Source organism: Brachypodium distachyon, chromosome 1, assembly GCF_000005505.3.
Source record: "Brachypodium distachyon strain Bd21 chromosome 1, Brachypodium_distachyon_v3.0, whole genome shotgun sequence".
Taxonomy (NCBI): Eukaryota; Viridiplantae; Streptophyta; class Magnoliopsida; order Poales; family Poaceae; genus Brachypodium; species Brachypodium distachyon.
The window spans coordinates 7,883,022-7,896,667 of record NC_016131.3 but is presented as its reverse complement, the minus strand read 5'-3'; the positions used below and the strand labels follow the sequence as shown (position 1 = coordinate 7,896,667).

At 50.6% G+C, this 13,646-nt stretch overlaps 2 protein-coding genes across 2 annotated transcripts; both read right to left on the bottom strand.

Annotated features, from left to right (window-relative positions):
* Positions 1 to 3,724: 3,724 nt before the first annotated feature.
* LOC100828434 (UDP-glycosyltransferase 91D1) lies at positions 3,725 to 5,759 on the bottom strand. The gene has a single exon (XM_003559455.4). It carries the CDS (start codon positions 5,588 to 5,590, stop codon positions 4,262 to 4,264), a length of 1,329 nt encoding a protein of 442 aa, XP_003559503.1. The 5' UTR covers positions 5,591 to 5,759; the 3' UTR covers positions 3,725 to 4,261.
* A 576-nt stretch (positions 5,760 to 6,335) lies between these two features.
* Positions 6,336 to 8,223, bottom strand: LOC100828134 (UDP-glycosyltransferase 91B1). Its single transcript, XM_010232569.2, has one exon. The coding sequence runs from the start codon at positions 7,986 to 7,988 to the stop codon at positions 6,594 to 6,596; it is 1,395 nt and encodes a 464-aa protein (XP_010230871.1). The 5' UTR covers positions 7,989 to 8,223; the 3' UTR covers positions 6,336 to 6,593.
* Positions 8,224 to 13,646: the final 5,423 nt, after the last annotated feature.

The following is a 13,646-nucleotide window of genomic DNA, read 5'->3' as shown; positions in this document are numbered from 1 at the left end:
GTCGTCGTCAACATCCCCACGAGCGTGGATTTGGTCAGTCCCAGATTAATAATACTAGTACAATGCTGCTAACGAGAGCACTGATTTTTTCCACACGTCTGTACTCAGAGTCGTATCATTCTCGATTCTAATATTTCACGTCGTTAGCTAATCCATCTGGACTTTCTGGCTCTCAACCTCTGGAGTCAAACTGTCCGCTTTATTACAAAACACAGTACCTGGTGGTTTCCAATCCAACGAAAAGAAAAAAGTATTAGGTGCTGATGGCCATCAGAAAATGGCATTTTAACCTATCATTATGTACCACACCGAGAGTGACCACTTGGTTAGCTAGGTGTCCTTTGCTGGATGCGGTACGCTGAAATTTACACCTTATACATGCCAAAAAAAAGCTTTGAAGTTTGGACAGACAGTTTCTTGACGTGCGCCAGCTGATCAAAGTGCCAGTAGTTTCACTGTCACTTCTTTGATCATGCGTACAGTCATACAGAAGAAAATACGTCTGCCTTTGAATCAGGAAGGCAGCAAAACCAAAAGAGAAACCAGTCTTCCTCAAAAAAAAAAAAAGTCGGCAACAAAAGTGAGCGGAGCAGACGTGACCTCCGATTTTTTTACGCCCGGGCCAACGCGACTGCCTAACCGTTCCACATAAGCTAACGACCAGAAGACCAGGTGGCACGGCGCGGCGCGGCGCGGCCCATCAAGCCTGCTGTATGCACTCATCAAAGGTCGTGCTCAAGACCTCAAGTCGCGATCGCAAGCTTTACAACGACTTGACTAATTGACTTGGTAAGTTCTGGCACCAAAATAACGCTTGTCCGATACCGACTAATGTCCGGACCACCGTATCTCCCCCTCCTTGCATATAAACGAGCTCTGGGTCCGTAAACCCCGCAACCAGACCAAACCAGAGTTTGCAACACGCACCGGTGACGACCCGAGAGCGAGAGAGCTAACGAGGCACTGAATACCGATCTACTAGCCGTCTAGCCCCATGGCGGCGCGTCACCGGCGGCGCCACAACGTGAGGGAACCTAAGCCAACATGGCTCGTCATCGAGGTTACTCCGCCGGCGCCGTTGACGGACGCCGCCAGGAAAGCCCCGGCGCCGCCCGCTTACTACTCGCCGCTCCTGCTGTCGCCGCTGTCCGTGTGGCCGCAGCAGAAGGCGCAGCATACCGGGATCAAGAAGGGTCGTGCCGGCCATGGCCGCCCCGGTGGCGTGCCGGCGTCCCCGAGGATCGGCTGCATGGGGCAGGTCAACGGGGGCACGAGATGCTCAAGCAGATCAGGGCCGTCGTCTGAGTACGGCGGCGGGCTGGCGGGGCTCCTGATGGGGCTGTTCAGGCGGCGGCGGACAAGCAAGGGGAGGAAGCCGCGCGCGTGCTGCAAGGTCAGGGACGTGCCAAGTGACTCGTCGTCCACGGGGAGCACTCGGAGTTCGAGTCGGGGCAGCCGTGCGCCTGCGGCGGCTGCGTGCGCCATCGACCCGCCGCTGCCGGTGCCCGTGCCGGCGGTAAGACGGGCAGCCAGGGAAGACAACGCCCCCAGCCTCTGGGAGCGGCGGCGCGGCGTCGGCAAGGCCCTGGAGGGTCTGCAGCTAACTTAGGATCAAGACAGGGAGTTGAGTTGCCACCAGCTGATCTCAAACGACTGAAACCAAATCTTTTGCAAAATCACACTTTCTGGTATATGTGCTGTACGTCTAGGGATCACGCAAGTATTTTTGACCCAACTTATGAATTATTATAAGCTAATTGCTGACATGCATACGTATGTGACTTGATCTTACTACGAGAAACTTCACTATCCACGGTCTCTACGCAATTAGATCGCGTTGTATGCATGTCTTTTGTTCAGATTACACTCCGTACGTGCGTAGAAGGCGGTTTGTATCTTCTACTCACTCCGATCTATAAGAGTACAACTTTGTATACTGAATCAACGACAATATTTAGTTAACTTAGTTGACTGAGTCCACGGGCTGCGCCGGAAGAAAAGAAACAAGAATCAATCTGTGAAAGAACATCAAGATACGAAGATGGTGACTTTGAAGAACTTCGCAGCTTTTGTTTGTTGGAGATCTTTTATGTTGGTTTTATATGTGGGGGAGTTTTTTTTAAGAGAAAAGTCATTTTTTCGTATCTCAACTTATCGCAAAGTTCGTTTTTTGTTTCTTAACAAAATTTCTTATTTTTTTCATTCTTCAACTTTCAAAACCCGACACATTTCGTCCCTTCCTCGACCTGAAGACGGAAGCGGTATTTTTTGTCCATGTGGCACGATTTTCCTCTGAACCCACCATCGTGGATGGTTTTCTGTCCCCAAACGACACGTTGGCCCAACAAGCCCAAAACAGTGGTTCCCTTGCAGTCGGCCACTCGTCGGCGCTAGTGGTGGTGCATGATCGCGTCCATGGTGGGTCATCTCATCCACGCCGATGGCGTCCTGCTTGTCGTTACTATGGTAGGACGGAAAACCATCTTGGACAATGGGTTTAGAGGAAACCATGTCACGTGGACAAAAAATAGCGTTTTGATCAGGGTAGGGATGGAATGTGTCAGATTTTGAAAGTTGAAGAACATAATGTGTCCGGTTATGAAAGTTCAAGGATGGAAAATTTGGAACTTTGTTAAAGAACGTGTTGTAGTAAAATAAATTCCTTATATGGGCCGAGTCATAAATCCTACGTAACGACGATTAAGTCAGCATTTCTATACATGGGTCAAGATGTCAACATGGCATGTTCAATCCTACATGGCAGTAGTCAAGACAAGTCAACAAGTCAAGTCTCTCATGCCCTGATCAAGGGGTGGAATGAGCTTCAGTAGCGGCCATGAAAGGTGTAGGAATGAGGCTTTTGGTCTGTAGTGGACCATGAACCAACCCTTACTTTTCTCACTTGATGCACACTAAAGTTATGAACCAAGAAGCTACATTTATCACTTTACCTCACACTTTTCTCTCTCCCTGAAGGGAAGTCATGGTATTTTGTCATGAACCCCTGGGCTATAAATACCCCCATGAGGACATGTACCATTAACTCTCAACTTGAATAAACTCAAGGGGAGAGGGATAGGGTACTCCCTCTAAGGTTCGCTCTCGAGCTCCGCTTTCGACTAAAAGTCAACCGGCCTCGAGGAAGCCTTTTAGGGGACTTTAGTTTCGAGACTCCACGCTACTTCGGTTAGCGTGGGCTCGAAAGAGAAGTGGTTGGGTTAGAGTTCCGAAACTATCGTAACCTCGATACTTGGAAAGTCTCATTCGGTCCAAGTATGAGGCGGCCCCGACGAATCTCTCGCAAAAGGTGTGTTGGGAAGATCCGTTCGGCCCAATCACTTGGCTAACAACCCCCTCAAAGCCTTTCCTAAAATAGGATTTAGTAGTACCGCAGGTCGACAGAACTTATTCAAAAAATATCGACGTGTTAACTTGTCCAAGTGTAGAGCGACCTTCGCTATAAGGCTGGCGTACACGCCCCATCTTTATACGTACTTGTGCCATCGAACATTGACACCCCTTACTCTAATTGTTGTCGAGAACAACAACGACAGAACGGAAAATGAACTTTGCGACAAATTGATGGACAAAAAGAACTACTTTTTGCTTTTTTTTAAGACCTGCATTTGCGGCCGAATTAATGGAAATTCAGGTTCAAAACGGTGAGAGTTAAACGACCAGTTAGCAACACAAAGCCAAAAAAAAAAAAACGAGTCCTAGTGGGTGTCGAACAGTCGATCACTATTACACACCAGGGGCGATGAAAACAACCACCCCAAATGAACGAGCATCTTATTTTAAAAAAGAAAAAAGAAAACAGCAGGAAAACAAGGATGAACAGATGAATTTTGTTTGCGGGTCATCACCAGATGTTTTTGAATAACTTCAGGCGCTCGCTGTGTGACTGAAGAAGTTACAAGACCTTGTTGCTGACATCGATTGCCATGACTATGAGAGGTGTATCGACGAGATACTCCAGCAATTGAGATCTCATGAGAAGTGGTAGCTTCTAGAGACATGCATTCGAAAGATAGCGACAATATGAAAATATGTCTAAGTGGGCGTCGAACAGATCACTGTTAATTGTTAATGATGTACTCTCTCCGTCAGAAAATAGGTGACATGAATTTGTATAGTTTCTTATGCAAATTCACGCGTCGCTTATTTCAGGACGGATGGACTACCATATTTTCTCGCTCAAAAAATAAAAATCAATTTTGTACTACAATACCATATTTCCAATGCATATTTCCAGAAGCCATCACTCCTTATAAGATCTCATTTGCCGAATGAACTCATCGATGCACCTGTCATGGCATGCAGTGTCCGTAACAAGCTCTTGTAGCTTCCTGGCGTTAGCCGCAAAGACCGTACTGCTCTCTTCCTCCACGGCGACGGCACGAACCGCTGCCGCGACGCCTTCCCGGTCGAACGATCCATCCTTGTCGTTTCTTGCCACCTGCACTCCCACCTTCTTCGCCTCCATAAGCCGAGCATTCGGCCCTTGGTCTCCGAAGAACGGCAGCATGATGAGCGGGTGCCCATACTGCATCCCCTCGATGGTGGAGCTCCACCCGCAGTGCGTCAGGAACGCGCACACGGAGGCGTGCGCCAGTATCGTGGTCTGGGGAACCAGCCCCAGCGCCACGAGCCCACGGCCATGGGTGCGCTCCTCGAAGCCAGGAGGAAGGACGATGTCCGCGTCAAGGACGCCGTCGGGCTTCCTCAGAGCCCAGAGGAAGCGCGTTCCGGCGATCTCCAGGCCCAGAGCCAGCTCGTGCAGCAGGACCCTGCTCAGCGGCGCTTCGCTTCCCAGCGCGACGAAGACCACGGACTTGGCCGGCTGTCGGTCGAGCCAGGACATGAGTGGCGCGTCATCGGCGCCGTGTCCTCCTCCGGCCGCCGGCGCCGCGCCGTTCGTCCTCAGGCTGCGACGAAGGGTGCCTACGCCCGCAAGAGGCGGCGGCAGCAGGCCGATAGGGGACACCGGCTTGCCGAAGATCTTGGACAGGAGCGGCACGGACTCCGGCTCCAGCTCCACGCAACACCGCTTCGCGACGATCGTGCAGCTCTCGCAGGTAAACATGAAGCGCTGGACCAGCGACGCCCCGATGTCCTGGCGCACGTCACGGGACACGCGCGGCAGGCCGAAGAGAGCCGACGTCGCGGCGGAGCACAGGATGAGCATCGCCGACGGCACCTTCCGGTCGAGGGCGGCTGCCGCGGCCAGGTAGTGGAAGCTGTCGAGGATGACCCAGTCGGGCTTGTGCGCGTCGAGGAATGCGGCGAACGGCGGGGCGAGGCCGTCGGAGGCCTTCTGGAGGAGCTCGTACTTGTCGGGCGGCAGGTCGGTGGTGGCCTCGGCTCCCTCGGGGAGGCCGTCCACGCGAGGGAGCGGCAGGGACACCAGGTCGACGAGCGGCGCCACGGCCTGCGGGAGGCGGCTGATGTTGCGGGGCGTGGAGACGTAGGAGAGGCGGTGGCCGCGGTCCGCCAGGCGCTCCGCGAGCTCCAGGAAGGGGAGCAGGTGGCCGAAGGCGAGCCACGGGAAGACGACGATGTGCAGCGGGGAGGAGTCGTCGGCGTCCATCGATCCGTGCGTGTGGGCGAGGGAAAGATTACCGGTAGCGGTAGCAGGAGGAAAGGTCACGGGAGGACAGCGGTGCGCCGTACGCCGAGTGGCGAGTGAGCTTTTACTCCGGGCAGCTAGTGTAGATCATCGGCATCGCGGCGGGCTGGACTTATAGGTAGCCACCGGTGGGGAGTTGATGTTGGCTATCGCGGCGCGACGTGCACCAGGCATGGCAACAACCCATATGTGATATGTACCAATGTTGTACGCTACTGCTACTAACATAGGAATCACTCTAGAAGAAAGCTGTATACCTTAGACCCGAACCAACGTCACAAACATGGAGCAACACGAAAATTAAAGTCTAGCTACACGACAGTCGACTGCTTTATTTTCCGAAAAAATCAGTCCATTCTTCTATGGTTGGATATTTATTAATTTTAGAGGATTCTATGGTTGGATGGGATGTACTAATTTGTTGATTTAGACGTCTGTACATGAGTTCTTTTTCTATGGGCTGATTTCAGCGTCTGTTCAAAATATGGCATTAAAGAGGCACAGGGCCGTCGTCACGGCCGTGGACCAACCGGGCAGGGTCGGGCCGAAAATAAGCTTGTTATTTTTATTAAAAAAAAGCACACTGGGCCTTGCACCGGTTGTCTAGTAGAATCCGAATTCTCTTAGCAAACGTATATGTCAAAGTTGAAACATATTTTTCTGGATGGAGGGAGTACAAAATTATCTTAGAAAAAAATTAATGGTCCTGGCCTTCGATTGATCACCGGTGTGTGTCCAGCGGCCTGCTAAAACTTTCAACAGTTGGTAACATCGACCGTACAATTTCGTTGGCATTCATTTCGCAAAACAAAATTTTGGGGGTGCGTGACAACTTTTTCCAACTTTGGCTACTGAGTAATCGATTTGATTTGAACCAAATCACGTCGCAATTTCATTTGCAAACCAAGCGCTCGAGGAGCCCCTTTTCTCGGCGATGAAATAGCTCAAAACGAATTTCCTTTCACTACTTACAACATCTTAAATGCTGAATGAACCCGTCGATGCACCTCTCGTGGCACTCCCTGCTGGCCACGATCTCTCGAAGCTTCTCGGCATTTGCCGCGAACAGCCTCCCGTCCTCCTCCACCACAACGGCCCGAATAGCTCCGGCGACACCACCTCGAGTAAACGACCCATCCTTCTCGTCCCTCGGCACAGAGACTCCGACCTTCCTCTCCTCCATGAGCCGGGCGTTCGGGCCCTGATCACCGGCGATGGGCAGCATGATGAGCGGGCGCCCGAACTGGAGCCCCTCCACGACCGAGCCCCATCCGCAGTGCGTCAGGAACGCGCCCACGGCGCCGTGCGCCAGTATGCTCACCTGAGAAACCCACCGCGCGACCACGAGCCCACGCCTGCTGGTGCGCTCCACGAAGCCGTCTGGAAGGACGCTGTCTCCGTCTTGGACGCCGACGGGCTTCCTCAGGGCCCAGAGGAAGCGCGTCCCGGCGAGCTCCAGCCCGTGGGCCAGCTCGCGGAGCAGCTCGGCCCGCAACGGCGCCTCGCTCCCCAGCGCCACGTAGACGACCGAGCTGGCCGGCTGTGCGTTCAGCCATCGGATGATTGCTTCGTCGTCCATGCCGCGGGAGCGGGTTCCGTTGGGCGGCGGCGGGAGCAGGCCGAGGGGGACGGCCGGCTTGCCGTAGAGCCTTGTCAGGAGCGGGAACGCGTCGGGCTCTAGCTCGGGGCAGCTCCGCAGGGCCACGACCTTGCACCGCTTCAACGTCATGTAGAAGCGGCTAAGGACGGACAGCCCCGATGATGACCCCGAGGCGTCTTCGGCGGCGAACTCCTCCATGGCTTGCTCTGCCTCAAACCTCGGCGCCGCGTCCATGACCTTGACGATCACCTGCCGTTCGTCCGCGTTGGATATCGACTCCGGAGGTGGGCCGGCCAAGACCGCGACGGCTGCGGCGCACGGGACAAGCATGGCGCACGGCACCTCGCGCTCCTGAGCGGCGGCGGCGACCCAGTGGTGCACGAAGTCGGCCACGATCCAGTCAGGCTTCTTCTTCTTGCCAACGTCGGCGTCGAGGAACGCGGCGAAGGGCGCGGCGAGGCCGTCGAAGGCCTGCCTGTGGAGATCGAACTTGTCGGCCGGGACGTCGGCGGTGGACTCGGCGCCGTCCGGGAGGCCGGCGACTCGCGGGAGCGGCAAAGCGACGAGGTCGACGAGCGGCGCCAGCGCGGGGCTGACCGGCGGGAGGCGCGCGAGGTTGCGCGGGGTGGAGACAAAGGACACGAGGTGGCCCCGCGCGGCCAGGCGCTCGGCGAGCTCGAGGCAGGGGAGCAGGTGGCCGGAGGCGAGCCACGGGAAGATGACGATGTGCATCGGCGAGGATGAGCCGGCGGCGTCCATGCCCAACAACGGCAGATGTTTGTCTGCGCCTGAAAAAGATGTATTCTCAAATTGATGAGTTGTGTAGTAGTACTCACGAGGCCGGGAAGCAAGGCCAGCTTACAGCTTGCCTCTATTTTTTGAGCAAAATGCAGCTTATTGCCTTGGAGACGTAGAAAACAATGGGGATCCGGGGCGATATGCGCTAGAGTATGGGGCGCCTTCTGTATTTGTCTGCGTTCCGACGGTGGGAATCTGTGGCGTGATTAGTAACGGATGCTTAGATTACAACGAATTTCAATGTCTCTTTTTAGAAGTAGTAATTTTGATTTCCGTTTTGCTATATACCATATACCAGGCGCCTGGTTTATTCTTTGAAAGCAGGCGACGCTCTCTGCCGTTCGATTCGTTTCTTTCTTTGTGATTCGCGTCGCTGGAGTCCCTTTCTGTTTTTGGTTTTATGGCTTTTTCCTCCAACCGTTTCCGCTTGGTTTTTGAAATCCACGCCCGTCTTGTCTCATTGCTCGCAAAAGGTTGGGGAGAGGGGGGCGGGGGGTGGGTGGGGAGAGGCGATTTCTGACCTCCCTCGTCGCCGGCAGGGATTTCGTTCGAGCCGCCGCTGTCCGGTGAGTCCAACCGTTGTCCCCATCCCTCTCTAACCCTCCCTCTCATACCGAGTTCGCAGTCTCTTTTTGTCGGCCTCACCGTGGTTTAATTTCGTGCGAAACAGCGGAAGGAGGGGGCGGTGTTGGATCTGGTCTCGCCGGCGGCCAGCTTTTTGCCTCCTCTATCGGGGTGAGCTCTTTCTCTCTTTTTTTTTGTGCCTTGCTGCATGGATTTCGATGTGGTTGGGTGGCCAATTTCTGTGCGGGGTTGTCGCGCACTGTATGTGAAAGCAGTAAAGGGGGAGGTGCTCTGAGCTGCTCGTAGGCATGTTGCTGTGTTTTTGCTCGCCGGCGTCTGAGATTTTGGAGCGGATTTTGCTATGTTTCATGGTTGTTTTCACCTTGTCATTGATGATTTTTCTCCCTTTATAGCCATGGTTCGCGCCTGCAGTTGCCTTATGTGCTGATTTGATTTTGATAGGAGATGACAGGAACGGGGAGTCCCCATCTTTTTGCTCGTGGATGTGTTTGTGAGCAGTGTTTTGGTGAGCCATCCTGTTCTATCTTCGCACAGATTTTTGTGTGCCTCAGCCAGCCACGCGCCTTTTTGCTTGTAGTGATTTGGGTACTGCGCCCCATGGTGTTTTTAGTCTGAATTCAGATAGATATGGATGCGGAGATTGGGTAGGTTTAAGGAGGGTTTTGCAACATTTGCAATTAGAGGCGATAGATGCACGTGGTTAACCCCCCCCCCCCCCCCCCCCCGCTGTTTTTGTGATGTAGTGTGGGTTAGATTTGTGAATTTAGATAGATAAAGGATGGCAGCTACAGATTTTTGGGGGTTCGTTCGGTGTGAAATTATGTGTTGTTGGGTTTGTGTTGCTTTTTATTCTGCTTATATGATGATTTTTCATCCGGCACCTGATGCCACTTTGTTGGGTTAGCAGGACATGAAAGTTAGCTGCACTGTTTTGCGCCCCCTTGCTATTGTGATGTAGTGGTTGCTCTAGGTTCTGATTTTGTGAGGTTATTATGTGTTTTTCAGTACACAACTGAACTTCTGCAGCTCATGCAGCAGCTTAAGCAGAGTAGTGCCAATCTATTTTTTGTGTGTCAAATATACTTAACTCCTTATATACAAGAGCAATTGCAGACCTCAGTTGCATTTTTCAATTAGCAATTCATGAGTAATTAAGGGGGCATATGAACTTGACTGTACTAAGTTGAGCAAATTGCATTTCCCCAATTTTTTTTGCAGTGTTCTATAAATGTTAGCGTAATTATACCAATATGCATTTTTGCATCTGATTTTTTTTATCAACTTGCGCACACTATGATTTTTTTTCAGTTTTAGCGGCCTCCTTGCATGATCAGCTTTTTTGAGTTACTGCAATGTTGTTCAGTTTTTTGTTGATCATGATGAGCTGCAGGGATTCCCTTTCCCTTTTGCATCCTCCTGTCAACATTTGTTTGCTTTCTGCTTTTCTGATAGCAAGGATGCTTTTTTTTTTCCCTGCTGTAATTGATCAACGCGATAATTACATGGATGAATTATAGGCATCCCATCCTTTTTTGGTTTTCTGCATTCCATGGCAACTGTAATGCATGTGTGGTGGATAGTTGCATTTTTTTCAGTGGGTGTGTAGTTGATTAACTTCATTTGGCTGTGGTCTGTTCTCGGATGAGAACTGGTGTTTGATCAATGTGTCGCTTTTTCCATGAGTTTTTTTTTCATGATGTGGTCGATGATTCATGTTTTTAATGTGTCTCTCGAACCAGCATTGTAATGCAATTGTAAATGCAGCGTCCACTATGTGGTTTGTGTTTTTTGTCCCCTTTTGGTATTCATATCATTTTCATTGCGTTGTCACTTTGGATTGTTCGTTCTAATTTTAGCTAACAGGTAATAGGTAGCTAAGTAAAATCAATCCCATTTTGTAAAAAAGTTACTAATATCCGTTAATGTGATTTGCAATTCCTTTTTCTAACATGTTGTTTGCTCTATATCTGCTTTTTTTTGTTAGTTCTCTTCTCTAATGATTTTTGGTGGTTTTTCTGTTTTTTGAATAGCTGTAAAGTATGAAATTGGAAGCATGTTAAGTTGGATTTTCCTGCTAACTGATTTTGGTGTTTGCTTCTCGTCCATTTTTTGTAGGGGGCACGATGTCTGACATTGACGTTGGCTGCGATGATGATGGTTTAAGTTCAGACTCTAATTCTGAGTTCTCTGATTTCGTCCCTTCTAATTGGGTCGGAGCTGCAAATGTTGGTGGCCCAGCAGCAGCCGATGCAGTGAGTGATTCTCTGCAAATGGTGGTGGGGGCGGTGGTAGGGTTAAATATTATTTTTTTGTTCATTTAATTATATGCATCCTTTTTTTATCTGTTTCTTCAGGTTGGTTATTCATCCGGTGAGGAAACAGACACTGATTTGATCATTGACAATATAAGTGCACTGGTATGAAACTTTGATCTTATGGATAACTCAATTTGTCACTTTAGTAAAACTTGAAGATTTTCAGACTTTTATTGCTATTCTTTATTCTTTTCCTTTTTGGCAGCTCAAATCATGCTTTCGCAAAAAGCGAAAATGCAGCGATGCTGAGTGTCACTAATCAAAAGCTAGCACGCCACTTCTTCTTTTGTTCTTCTGTTATTTCATTTTTGTTTGTTATGCTTCATTGGTGTCCCTAGCCGTTCATCTAGTCGTCGTGTTCCTTATTTAATTTATATGTTCTTTATTTGATAGAGGCAAAAGAGTCATCAGGCCGATCAGTTGGATGATCATAAAAAGGCTAGTAATAGGGGGAATTTGGCATGGTTGTCTCATATTATTAATAGTATTCATTCCGACAAGAGACACATTATTGGTGATTATGGATTTCCCTTTGTGTTTCACATCAATTCTTCTAGTGCCCCTCGGTCTTTTTCTCAGTGGATAGCTGATCACATCCAGCCAGATAGTGGCGACATTGTTGTTGAGAGTGGTGTTATTCACCTCGGTGCACACGGTTTTTCTGAAGTCATTGGGCTAGAAAATTCTGCTTTGGAAGTGAAAGGTGATTTTGAGGGGTCAAAGGAGCAATTTCTCTCATTGATGGGTTTTTCTGAGCTGCCTACTATCAAACAGTTTGGCAAGCTGCTCCTTACTAATGATCTTCCAAATGAGAAATATTTCATCTGCTTTATGGTTGTGTTTCTCTCAAGGTTTTTGTGTCCAAATTCAAGCACCTACCCTAGCACTAAATATTTGGGCTCTCTGCTTGTTCCTAGCGATGTGAGGAATTTTAATTGGGCATCATTTAGTCATAACTGGTTTATGGAGAGTGTTAGGAAATACCAAAAGGATAAGAGAAAATCGAAAGCTTTGTCTTCAAAGTCGAACCTCACTTTGGGTGGCTGCACCTATGTCCCAGCAGTACGTCTCCTTTCCCATCTTTTCTTGTGTGTTCATTTTGTAGCATTTTTTTAGGTCCCCTTTACATGTTTCTTTTCAACCTAATGCCTGTTTATTTCAGGTGAAGTATTTGGATTTTGCTGATTTTGGGTGAAGCGACCGCCCCCGTACACGGGTTCGATCTCTGTGCTTTTAGTGCTAGTACCTGGATCGACTCACCAGCACACACAGTGCGACCAAGAGCGCCAGCGGCAGCGGCCCCCTCTGCAACGGCCGCAGGCGCCTCGGTGGCTTCTGCAGCAACCGGGGCTGTGGCACCTGTCGCACCAGTGGCACCTGGGGTACCACCATTGTGCAATGCGTGGGTCGCCTCGCTTGCTCCCCGCAAGGACGTCACCAGCCCGGCAGGACTAGCTGGGCTGCGGGGGTTGCCCCGGATGGCAGCGTGAAGGTTTCCGTCAGGATGCCCCTCGGGAAGGTCACTTGCCGGGGAGGGTGATCCCTGGCGCAGGCGCTTACAACAAGGCCGGCGCAATGCAAGCAGAGTATTGGCACCACGTGGCCGCCCGGCAAGCTCCTTTTGTGCAGGGCTGGTCAGGGCGTGGAGTATGGCACAAGCAAGCATTAAATGTTCCGACAGAAGGATGGTTCCCTATCTAGTCAGCCCACAGTAAGTGGTTCACAGTGAATCTAAGACACGTACCGCCCTAGCTACAACACTTTGCACCATGCATGCATGCCAGCGCAGTAAGGACAAGCTGTCTAGGGTCTTTGCTCGACACTTGTCCCCCATGCACCGAGGCACCTGTGGTATCCCCTTGAGTATAACAGGAGGACCAGCACCATTGGTTGGGGGGTTCGGTTCTTTTTAGGTTACACTCCAGTGGAGTTTGAGTGAGAGTCTTTAGCCCAGAAGTAGCAAGTACCCACTTAGCAGAAAAGGGAAGAGAACGCCTGGGGGCTCCCCCGGCAACTTGTAAACACCTGTTCATTGGCTAATACAAACTCAGAAGCAGGATGTTGGGTTTTACACCTCCGGGTGTCCCGAACCTAGGTAAACAGGCTCGTGCATTGTACGCTCGTCATTGGCCTCGCCGGCGATCGCCGGAGCGATCCCCAACGCCAACTGCCGAACCAAAAAGTGGTTGCCTCGCATCCCTGGTGTCTAAGCCCCGGGCTACGACACCTACTACACACAAATTACTCCCTGGTAAACAGATTTTTCAGTTAAGTTCAGTTCAGTTATCTTTTTCTTCTGAAAAACAGTAATGTAAGTTTCGTTAACAGCATCTCTACCCATCATGCAATCCATACGATGCGACGCTACTTGCACATGCTTCGACAGTGTCTTGTGTTCTCTCTACTTTTGTTTTTGTATCGAGTTTTCACAGAATCCCTCCCGTCTGATGCAGGGATCTTACACAATCCATTGTCGGAGGTAGCAGGGAGGGGGGGGGGGGCAAATCTCAGCATGTGATTGGGGGTGGGATGGGGAGCCATTCAGCTGTGCTTCTCGCCCCGTGTTTGATCTCTGCGCCGCCGTCAGGGCAAGTAGTCCTACTCCTTAATTCTCCTCTTTTTTCTGTTATGCTTTCTGGGTTTTTTTTTGGGCTGGATTTGTTCCTGTCTCTCTCTATATCTCTTTTTTTTTTTCGAGAAAACGCAAAAGCTTTGCGTC